The sequence below is a fragment of the Silurus aristotelis genome, assembly GCF_946808225.1.
Source record: "Silurus aristotelis genome assembly, chromosome: 1".
In the NCBI taxonomy this organism is placed as follows: domain Eukaryota; kingdom Metazoa; phylum Chordata; class Actinopteri; order Siluriformes; family Siluridae; genus Silurus; species Silurus aristotelis.
In genome coordinates, this window is record NC_139574.1 from 22133854 (window position 1) to 22146516 (window position 12663).

The 12663-nt window shown below is 34.5% G+C and overlaps 1 protein-coding gene across 1 annotated transcript; it reads right to left on the reverse strand.

Moving 5' to 3' along the window:
• Window positions 1-154: 154 nt before the first annotated feature.
• entpd3 (ectonucleoside triphosphate diphosphohydrolase 3) lies at window positions 155-11929 on the reverse strand. Its single transcript, XM_083551595.1, has 10 exons — window positions 11750-11929; window positions 10746-10868; window positions 8627-8744; window positions 7978-8119; window positions 6969-7128; window positions 6507-6734; window positions 4813-5085; window positions 4395-4505; window positions 4139-4273; window positions 155-1762 (listed from the first exon to the last, which is right to left on the reverse strand). The coding sequence occupies exons 1-10, from the start codon at window positions 11804-11806 to the stop codon at window positions 1571-1573; spliced, it is 1539 nt and encodes a 512-aa protein (XP_083407721.1). The 5' UTR covers window positions 11807-11929; the 3' UTR covers window positions 155-1570.
• Between the last annotated feature and the right edge of the window lie 734 nt (window positions 11930-12663).

Here is a 12663-nt window from a genome sequence, read left to right on the forward strand (position 1 = left end):
TCTATCTATCTATCTATCTATCTATCTATCTATCTATCTATCTATCTATCTATCTATCTATCTATCTATCTATCTATCTGTCTGTCTGTCTGTCTGTCTTGTCTTCTCTTATCTCATCTATCTTTAAGAATTGTAGACATCATCCTGAAGACTGTTTTGTTAACATTCATAAAGTTTATTATTATTTCACTAAAATGTGCACTGAAATATGACATGCATTCAAAGCTACTTCAAAACACACAATGCAAGACAATACAACAAACATAACACATAAAAGAAAAACAATTTTAGATTATTTAAGTATGTTTTCATTAGCGGGAGAAGATGGATGGATGGATGGATGAAATAATAAAATATAGTGCCTAAAACAGTCTAATCTCCCACCAGTATCTACCAATCCCCCTCCTTTTTCTTTCTTTTCCATTTTTTTTTATATTTCTACTAGCACACTTTATTCTACACCCTGTACAAATCTGTGAAAGCAACCATGTAAACCTGTGCTTTTCTTAACATTGTTCTTCTAAACAAGAATAGTTTTCTCTTTTGTCCTTTAAAGACGTAGTATAATTTTATTTTAGGGGTTATGGGGTGTGTTATATGTTATAAGGCAGGTTTAGTGCATTTTACGTATGTACAGAACAATATTACCCTGAAATTCTGAAAGGCTACATGTAGATTTATTTCTTTATTTTTGCTAGATGCTATTTATGACTTTGGCTTTAGCTTGTTATATTGCTGCTTAACAATACCATCCAAATAAGAACCTTTTCTGTTGCAACTCTTAAACATTCAGTATAGAAAACACATCAGAGTAAAATAAAACTCTTAAAATATTAAATATGAAGATGGAATGGCTACAGTTGAGTAGTTTTAGTAGTAGTAGTGGCAAATACAATCATTTAGTAAATACTAATCCTCACTCTCTATACAGTATATAACCAATTCTTTTAACTGTGTTCAACACTTTTGAAAGTGTATGTGGAAGAACACTAAAAACACTGTCACAATTCAACAGTATTGCTATTGGCTCTGATTACAGCAACATTCCAGTATGAATTGAAATAATTTTAATACAGCTTTAAGATCTGTCACCAATGTATCTAGTATCTAGCACAATTGTATAGCAGTGACTCAACTATAGTAGAAGCATGTTTAAACGGAACAATTGTTTACGGTAAATTTAGTTACGTTTATCATGTACATTCATTTGAATTACATTTTTTATATGAACATTTCAGACGTGCAAGATAAAATGTGTGATTGATCAGTGTTGAATTGAAATACCTTTAATTTCTTTATTTTAAAGTGTGTCAGCTACACACTTAATGCAGCATTAATTCACTTTAAACAACAGTCAGAAAATGAAGAAACAGTAAAACCTTCAAACAGCTTCTTAGTAGAGAAGATTGTGGTGTGAACCTGTTTTTGGGCCCTGGTAGAAGTAGCTGAACCAGTGACACAGACATCGTGAAAGACACATAGGTTTCCTGCATTTAGGTTTGTGCTTTTTTTTTCTAGTGCTGCTGCTTAAAGGCCAAAGCTAGGCTCCTGAGTTGGGCTTTCAACAACATCAGTAACAGATCCGTACCAGCGTGATAATAAGAAACATAAGGGTGATGATGGTAAGAGCGGAGAACAGGAAGAGGAGGGTAGCAAACACACTGTTGGAAATGGGTAGCTTCAGGAGCTTTGCCTCAGCAGGGATCATGTTCGATTGAGCTAGCATGTAGCCCAGGGACCAAGCTATACTCGTCTTATTTACCTGCAAAACACCAGAAGTTACAGTTAAATGGCGACTTTACTATTACAGTGCATCCAGAAAGTTTTCACAGCACTTTACTTTTTCCACATTTCATGTTACAGCCTTTTTCCAAAATTGATTAAATTCATTATTTTACTCAAAATTCTACTCCATAATGATGAAAAAAAGTTTATATGAAATCTTTGCAAATTTCTTAAAAATAAAAGCAAAAAATAAATCACATGTACACAAGTATTCACAGCTTTTGCTCAATACTTTGTTGAAGCACCTCTGGCACCAATTACAGCTTTAAGTCCTTTGGAGTATGTTGCTACAAGCTTGGCACACCTATTTTTAAGCAGTTTCTCCAATTCTTCTTTGCAGAACATCTCAAACTCAATCAGGTTGGATGGGGAGCCATCTCCAGAGATTTTTAATCGGGTTCAAGTCTGGGCTCTGGCTGGGCCACTCAGGGACATTCACAGAGTCGTCCCGTAGCCACTCCTTTGTTATCATGGCGGTGTGCTCAGGGAGGTTGTCCTGTTGGAAGATGAACGTTGCCCCAGTCTGAGTTCCAGAGTGCCCTGGAGCAGGTTTTCATTAAGGAGGTCTCAGTAGATTGCTGCATTTATCTTTCCCTTGATATTAACTAGTCGCCAGTTCCTGCCACTAAAAAACATCATGATTCTTCCACCACCATGCTTCACTGTAGAGTGATGCCTGGTTTCCTCCAGACATGACGCTTGGCATTCAGGCCAAGAGTTCAATCTTTGTTTTCTAGTGCCTGAGAGTCCTTCAGATGCTTTGTGGCAAATTACAGGCAGGCTGTCATGTGCCTTTAACTGAGGAGGCCTAATTGGTGGAGTGCTGCAGATATAGTTGTTCTTCTGGAAGGTTCTCCTCTCTCCACAAAGAAACGCTGGAGTTTTTTCAGAGTGACCATCGGGATCTTGGTCAACTGCCTAAGGGCCTTTTCCCCAGATTGCTCCTCAGATTGCCGGGTGCCCACTCTAGAAAGAGTCCTTGTTACGGACGATGGAGGCCACTGTGCTCATTAGGTCCTTTAATGCTGCCAAAATTTTTCTGTACCCTTCCCCACATCTGTGCCTCGACACAATCCTGTCTCAGAGGTCTACAGACAATTCCTTGGACTTCATGGTTTTCTTTGTGCTCTGACATGCACTGTTAACTGTGGGACCTTATATAGACAGGTGTGTGCCTTTCAAATCATGTCCAGTCAACTGAATTTACCACAGGTGGACTCCAATCAAGCTGTAGAAACATCTCAAGGATGATCAGTGAAAACAGGAGGCACCTGAGCTCAGTTTTAGTGTCATTGCAAAAGCTGTGAATACTTATGTACATTTGATTTGTTTATTTTTTTATTTGTAATAATTTTGCTAAGATTTTAAATAAACTTCTTTCATGTTGTCATTATGGGGTATTGTTTGTAGAATTTCAAGGAAAATAATGAATATAATCGATTTTGCAGTAAAGCTGTAACATAACAAAATGTGGAAAAAAAATAAGCATTGTAAAAAACTTTACCAGATGCATTGACTTTAAATTGTTACTGTAGAACTGTGGGTAGGAAATACAAAAGTTCAAGTGAAGGAATTTGTCATGAAATACTGCATCTTCTATTATTAATCTTTTTCAAATTAGAAGGATTTTTAAAAACCAGAGTGAAAAAAGGTGTAAAGATGAATAGTTTTCACATCAAAGCATGGGTGTCACATCAAAACCTGAAAAAAGCCACATCAAAGCCTGTTATTCCGTTTTTTTTTAACCATGACTTTTAGTATTAACTGATCGTTAACAAAATCACATGTACTGTTAATGGATTATCTTTCTTTAAAAATGTATTGATGCTTTTAATAAATTAGATTTGAAAATGTAACCCTATAATTGCACCGAAGATTTTATCCTTTATAATTTAATAATATAATTTAATAATACTTTCCGTGGGCTCACCACCTGCAGGAGGGACCGTAAGGGACGGTGCTGTGAGGATTGGGCAGCAGTCAAAGGCGGGGGTCTGCTTAGACTGCTGCCCCCGCGACCCGAATTACGGATAAGCGGGAGAAAATGAATGAATGAATGAATTTAATAATATAAGTTCATACCCTAGTCATTTAGTTATTTATTCATTTAATCTTTTATTTATCTACTTTAATTCATTAATGCTACTAAATGGTTTATTCTGGTCAGGCTCAAAATTAACATAAATATAATGCCTCTTTAGTCTGCTTGTTGGCAATTTGCCAAGTATAAATAAGACTGACGCTTGTATTCTATTATGCAGACTCTGAGATCTGAGTTCATTGAATTATTTATCAGTAGTATTTGGCTGCAATCCACCATGACCCTGACTGTGTTTCATGTGTAATGTGATACCTCTTTTTGAAAATCAAGTTTTTCCCAGTTGTCAGCATTAAACTTGTATCCGTCTGCGAGAATTGTATGTACATAGTTTGCAGAGTAACAATATGATTTCAGGTGTTTTTCTGTGATGGTGAAGTTAGACTTGAGCTGAAACAAGAATGGAAACCCAGATGTGGCTCAGTCAGCAGTCATTCAAAAAGCAGAGACCACTTTTCAATAAAGTTAATACCATATACGTTCTCTCTGACACTCTGTGGGAGGTACTCACTGTTTTCCAGTCCTTTGAGCAAAATGACCACACCGAAGAGTTAAACTTCTCCAGACTGTTAGAGCCCTTCAAATCCAGAATCCCAGCTGTGTAAAAAAACCCTGCGTAGGCCTTAACAGCAAAAGATACATTATCACTAAAAGTGCAGTACTAATGCAGTGATTGTGATGATGGATATGTGCTTTAAACACACTATACATACAGACTGAATGGATATTAAACTTGCTGTTAAATAAATTATAAGATTAGATGGTGAACTCCCCAGAAAATCTTTTTAAATTAAACAATTAAATTTTAGTTTCAGTATTTTTTATGCATTTTCTTGTTTTGTTTAGCAATTCAATAAAAAGACTTAAATGACTAAAATCCGCTTGGTATTAGTTTATGATAATTGTAAACATGGGCTAAATATGCCTACCATAAAGTCACCTGTGACAGGTGGCTGGTACACTCCATTAAATGAGCAGTACTCTTTTCCCTGGCATGATGACAGGTCAAAAATCCTATTGACCAAGGATTTGCATGCTGCTGGATTACTCTGTCCAATGAAAGTGAAAGACTTCTCAGGGGAATAGCCAGTTGGAGTCCTGTGTTTTGTACACTCACTACTAAATATTTCTTCTCCATTCATGGTGGTTTCGTAGCCAAGTGGATAGCATGGATGATATATATGCAACCAATTATTGGACAGCTAAGATGGACAAGAGATACCAAAGTCAGTAATTATTCCATGAAAAACTTGAGAGTGTTTAATAAACTCAGTAAAACAAACAACTTGTTAACTTCTTGGAAAGAGATGACATATCAGATGCCATATATCCATGGTATGAGGTACAGCGTATAATATAATTGCTAGCGAAGAAGAGCAAAAAAGAACGGAAGACGTCTAAAGAATGCTGTGCATGTAATTTTATCTGCCACTTCTCAACAGGACGTTGCTAATGTCAAAGTAGTCTGGAAAAGCATTAATACAGTCAGGACTAAGCTCACTTCACTGCTTTAAATGGACTGTGCGTGAACATTATTGTATTAGTACAAGAAAGGTTTTACAGGGATTTTGCACTCTGCATTTCTTCAGTCTTCTTTGTGTAATTAGTGTGAGGATTAAAACAAGTCAAATGGATTGATCAATATAGTAATGCTATAATGCAGCTTTCACAGGCTAAACACTCTACATACTGTAATGACAGTCAGCTCTTTGTGGTTTCTAAAAAAATAGTATTTTTAAATGTTCATACTTTGAATAACAATGATAACAGTAATAATAATAATAACAACAACAATAATAATAATAATAATAATAATAATAATAATAATAATAATAATAATAATAATAATACAACACAAAGCCAGAGTGTTATTATAGTAGTAATATAAATAAATTGGTATGACACATTAAAAGTGGTTAAGTTCTTCCAAACTCAGTGGTTAAGAAGTAAGACTTCTGGACTTCTGATTGGAAGGTCTTTAGTTCAGATCCTAGCACCACTCTGTTGACACTGAAGAGCTCATGAGAAAAGCCCTTACACCTTAACTGCTCCATTGTATAAATACAAAGATCACTCTGTATAAGTGTGTCGGCCAAATGGTGTGAATGTAAATGTGAGGTTAATTAAAATATATACAGCTCAGGGTTTTTAAGATCTGAGAAAAGAACATATACTGCACCATTATTTTATTACTACAATAAAAGTAGTAGAGCAACATCTTAAAAATGTAAATGCATTTATTTAAAATGTGATTCTTTCAGGAATAAATACTTTAATAAAAAAGTCCATGCTTTTTAAGAATCTTTCTGTGTTTATAACTGATTTGACTGTTTATGACTTTGTATAACAGTTGTGTCAAGAGGTTTATGTAAAGATAGTTATTTTAGGCAAATTGTGGACATATATTAAATAATATTTTGCATTACATTACATACTAATGTATTTGAAAAACATACATATAAAGGGACCTTTGTGAAAACTTACTTGGTAAATGTTCAACTATAACAAATTTATTTTTCTTCTTTTATTTATTTACATATTTATGCAAACTACTGCACTTTTGCTTTTCTCCACCAATTAACGTTTAACTAATTAAAGTTATTACAGGAACAGAAAATATTACCTTAACAAGCTCAGCCAAAACTTGTTTTTCAGCCTCATTTTTGCCATAGCACAGGAAGCTGTGTGTGTAAACATTGTATTCGTAGCCATAGAGAGAAATTTTTATGAGATCCTCTCCAGTGGTGTCAGACGGGGCTGTGAAGGCGATCTGAGTGGAGGCCCCACCCAGGTCAAGTGACCCCACAGTTCGTGCTCCATGAGGATGAACCCAAGCATTCCATATATTTTTCTGTACATATCAAAGTGAACAATGCACTGGTTTATTAAAAACTCATAACATAGGGAATGTTACGAACATACTGCAATTTATGTTTGTGATATTCAAATCCTTTAACAAACTAGCCTAGATAGAATATATCCTATAGACCTTTGTATCATCGGTTTTCACATAATTGAGTATAAAAGCCTCCACTTTAATAATAAAAATCAGTGTATATGAAGTGAACAATAGTCTTGTCCTGACCTCCAAAAAGTTTCCCATCAGATAGTTGACAGTGATCCACCCATACAGACCCTCTTCTTGACCTGAGATGATGGAAGCATTGTGGAAATCGAATGGCAAAGAACGAAGATACTTTTGTATTTCAAACAGGACATCGTTTGACTGCTTTTCATTCTTCTGTCTGTATACAAATATTAAAAACATGAGATTTTACAGAGACAACAGGTGGTAATCAATCATTTATTCTATAAATGAATATATTTTCAAATCAAATCAAATTAAATTTTTTTTGTCACATACACATACATACATACATGTACGACATGCAGTGAAATGCTTTTTACGATGGTCTGGCATGAGGGAATAGAATGAGGAGAAAAAATAAAACCAAGAAAAAAGAATGCAGATAAATAAAAAGTATGAACTATATAAAATATAAACTATACAATGTCTACATGTTTTATGATTTAATTACATTAAATTCAGAGCTATTTATATGAAACGTTTAACAATAAATATTTTTACAAAGCCAATTTAAAACAAGGAAACCGCAGTAAGAAACCCTTCCTCTTCTGCAAGACACTGGTAGTGAGATTAAAATAGGTGACATAGGTTCTTCAGCTTGTTCATTAACAATTAAGCCTAAATAATTTCAGACCTCAGCCAGCTGGAAACTCCAGTTCCCAGCAATCATTGCGGCCTCCACATATGGCAGCTGTGAATTTGAACTCACAGACCACACACGCTGTCTTGTTTAATTTCCCAAACTATACTTTAAAAGAGACCTCCATTCACAAGATCACTGCGAAGTATTTCTTCTAGTGACTTTGCCAAGCCTTGTGTTTAATGATTGATGTCTTTTCGATTTTTTATTGCACTTGCACTTTACATGCATTTCATGACAAATAATATTGGAATCTTGTGGGTTTTTTTTTTTTTTTTTTTTTTTTTTTATGTGAAAAATATTAGATTTGATGATACAACTGAAGACAAACAGCTGTTAAAAAAAAAAAAAAAAAAAAAACCTTACTTCAGTAGTCTCATTCCAGCAGTTGCTCCAAGTGAGATGGGCGTTGATTTATGTTGATGTGGAGGAATAAAACTTGTTATGTTTTCCATACACTTTTTAAGGCTGTTCCAGGCTTCTGCATTAATTTCTGAGATACCAGGGCCTGTCAATCAACCCAATCATAGTCATTTTATTAAATAGCCAGCACATAGTACATGTTACCCATCAAGGTTTTAAATCATAATTAAGAAACACTGTAATAAAATAATAAATAGCCGTATTATATTCACTGAAGGTACCTGAGGAAGTATTATATTCATTTGCTCTACTGTATCAATTGAGATATACTGTATATATATATATATATATATATAGTCCAAGAACATGGTGTTTTTCTTGTTCTGTTTGCTTTCATAAAATGAACTATAAATGTCAATACAGTAGGGCAGGACTCTCCTGGTTTCTTTGTTCAAGAAGAATCACTGTTTATTATTTAAAGCAGCCAATAAATAAGATTGGAGGGTAATTTCATTGCCTCACATTCAGCTCATGAAATCCTACACTGGGTCTTAAGCTTTAGTGCTGTATGAAACCCACAAAACAGAGTGCTTTCTTGAACACCATTGTGTGTTCAGACTGTGCATTAGGGGAATGAGTGTCTATTCCACACCTTTAACCGGACATTTTGTAGTCTGGGTCACAACCCCAGTGTTGTTCTCTTTTTCAGCTGGCCATTCATACAGATATACAGTAGTTCTGGAGGAGCCGGCATCCAACACAATGCCATACTGTGCAGATAGAGTGTTAGCGTAAGAGATGAGAGAGAGAAAGATAGAGAGAGACAGAGAGACTTCAGTCATAAATAGTCCCAATTTTATGCAGCATTAAGACTCTTTAATTTGCCATAGCTGAAATTTTTTGCTTACTGAACACTCAATTATATACTTTTTTTCATACACACAAATAAAGTTCCTTCTAATCTCACACAAATTTTTTTATTCTAAGACAAGCGCATACTTTTTATTTTACTTTTTCGTTTTGTTTGTGCACAAAATACAATGGTAACACCCATAATGATGCTACTTAATGTATTTTCTTTAATACTGGAAATTGTGCATATGCATCAGAATAATACTGTCACTTACAAATTTCAGCACTCTCTCAATTAGATTTTTAATTAACTTCAAATATAATATAAATATAATATTCATTATCCAAAATGAATATTTTTCTACAGACCTAATTTGGTTCATATGTAGCATGTGGACAAAATTTTGTAATATAAAACAGGTGCTCAATGTGGTTTGGCTGCTACTTTCTCACAGAATAAACAACTTTCTGACATAACGAACAACATATGTTTAACTTTATATGTACAAAAAGCAAATGTGAACAAACCATGCCATATAATAAATTATATTAATTTGTTACAGATGAATCTTGATCACTTGTCCATTTTATATTGGTGGTCTATACTCTTAACAATGTAGGAGAATGTTAGAAAATGTTTAAACTATTTTTGAAACTCATAACCCATAATAATTTATTTACGATCTTTGGCAGTGTTGAAACCCTGAGAATCAAGAGATTGATTCCTAAATGGAAAAAAGCACAAAAGGTTTATGAGTAGAGTTTATAAATCACATACTATATAGCCAAAGGTGTGTGAACACGTGAACAGCAGATCTATATTTGGGTCTACTCAAACTATGCCTTGGGTCTAAAAGATACAGTTGTCTAGAATGGCATTGTATGCTGCAATTTAATTACCCTTCACTGGAAGTACAGCGCTTAGCCCAAATATGCTCCAAGATGATCATGCCCCTTTGAATAAATGGAAGTCATTAAGATATTTTTCTTCAACACCGAACTGGAAGAAGTTTAGTGGACTGCACAGGGCCCCTGACCTTAACCCTACTGAACACTTTGGAATAAACTGGAATACCAACTGTACCCCAGTCCTGAACAAACAGCAACAATACCTGACCTTAATAATAATCTTGAGGTGGAACAAGCAAATCCCCCCAGTCCAGCTCTAAAATCACCTTCCCATAAAGAGAGGAGGCTATTATAAATGCAAAGGAGGAGTTAAACCTGTAATGTAATGTTCAAAAAGCACATATAGGTTTGATGCTCTTTAAACTTTGGCCACATAGTCTACCTTATAGAAAAGCAAATCAGTGTACATATATTTATAAAAGCCATAAACAGAATTAGGTGCTCATGCATTAACAATTACGCCCTTCAACAATAATATGCAGAACCTCTATATTATTGACAGACATGCCGTTTTGCCTGAGGTCCTTCACAATGCATGCTCTGACATGAGAAACTCTTATGGAAAATGCATTCTCTACTCCTAAAATTGGAGATTCCCTCAAAGCAAAAGATGATTTCACAGTGGGTGGTTTCTCAGACTCAGAACAATCAAAAACTCCACAATGATTCATACTCTCATACACATAATTAAACAATTCAACATTTTAAACATGATAAAGCTAATCAGATGTCATAGAAAGTTCAAGTTATATGTATCTATTAAAGCTTTACAACAGTATGTGTTTCCTTACAAAAGAAATTTCCAGGAAAAAGTATACACAGCTTGCTCATATAATAAGAGCGAAAATTACTAGTCTGAAATAATTGCAGCTGTCATGTCCCATGTTTGTCAGCACTCTTGTGCAATCAGCATTTCTGCTCAAGTTTTGTCTCTTGTACCTGGTTGGTTTCTCCCTGAGTCTTTTTTGTATTATCGGGTAGTTTAATTAGACACACATAAAAAATCTTACCTTAAGTCCAGGGGAAAGGTAAGTCCTCTGTTTCACCTGAACTGTAGATATTGCTATAATGACAGCTATACTTGCCAAGAGAAAGAAAGCAGCTATGGCTGTTGCCAGTTTAGTTGTCATTATCTGTGAATGTAGAAAATAGATAAGTGACATAAACCAGTCAACACTTGTAGTACTCACATTTAGCCAGTAACACTATTATATTATCCTGGGGGTTTCAAGACAAATGAGTTGAATGCACAAAAAGAAGAATTAAGTGCATTTGAAATGGGTTGGACCATTGGTTGCCAAATTCAGGAATTACAGTGTGTCAAGGGTTTTCAAAAACAACAAGAAATGATGATAAGAGATTAATTAATCAGGCACAAGCTGTGCAGATCAATAATCTAGAAATAATAAACCAAAAAGGTTTGTTTTAGAAATTTACTGCTAATGTTTTAAGCAAATACTAGCTCTCTTTTATTCTCAAAAAATAAATAAATAATTAAATACCATAAGCTTAAGAAATGTGTTTAAAAAAAAATATTACACCTTATACCATACAGTGTTTCATCCTCTATAATTTAATTAGGCATTTTGGTGACATACACATGGTTTTTCTTTACAATCTAATCAACTCTGATACTGGAGATTACACCTAATTTAACACCTAAGTTCAAAGTCCAAGTCAAACCCATACATATGCATTAATGATTTACTTTATTAAAACAAATAAAAAATTACCTTTTTCCAATAAATGAATGCCAAGTAGCCTTAAATGATCATGAATAGTCTTAAATTAAAGGGATACATGTACATGTATTCAAAATGTATAATATATATATAACTTGTAATAGACATAATATAAATATTGTGGAAATGACAAAAGTGATGTTGCTTGAACCATGCAAAGAAAGATCAGTGGTGCAATGACATTAATTGGAAATATGATTTATCCAGCAAGAAGTTTGTCACTGTTGAATTCCACCCACAATGAAAAACCTGCAAAGCAGTGAATTGCCTACCCTTCTGTGAGAACCTCCCGTGAGGTGATCAGATGAATGCGATTCCCTCTTTACCATCTTGTCCAGGCAGTGGGCAGTATGTCTGTTTGGCTGTGAGACTGATTTCTCTGTGTGTCCATGTGTGAGAAAGCTCTTGAATAGGAGGGGCCAGGATTTTCTCACTGTCAGTCGGGGCAATACAGTTACAAATAAACCCCTCCTACTCAGGAATGTCCAGCCCTCCTAGGCCCTAACACCTAGAATTTATTTTTTTCGAAACATTCAAATTAAAGAGTTTGGCTATTGGTAGTTTTTTCCTTAAAATACATGGACCTAAATTCTACTATGTGCATCCCCCAAATAATTTTTTTTCTCACCTCTGTGGAGGTTCACTAAATTCATTAATTAATATGTTTTTAAATGGTATCTTGAAAATTTTTTTCATACTGTATTAATGTTTGTATGTGCAGTGTGGAACTGGTCGATCTGCCAGTAGAAACCACCAGAAATGGCTTTGAGTGAATCTCAAACCATCATCTGTGCATGCAACATCGTAAAACATGCAACAATCTACATGTGTGGGAAAACAAACAGGATGTATGTATATATAATTGATACAAATGATGTGGCAAACATTTGCCAGAAGTGGATAATTTTTGTTCTGAAGGTGATTGCACAAAAAGCTAGCTATTAAGAGGCACTTTATTGTAATATAAGAAGGAAGAAGTCTGTGGTAAACGTCTGTGGTGATCTAAAGCTTAGACCAAAACAAAAAATGCAAAACACATCAGCTTTTAGCCTTGGCAGTTTTAATTGCATTGTACTGTACTGTGTTGGATTTTTTTTGCATTTTAAAAGCACAGAGAAATTATTCTCCCATAATTTATTGTTTATAAATCATGGGAGAAACCCTACATTTTTATTATAATTTCACC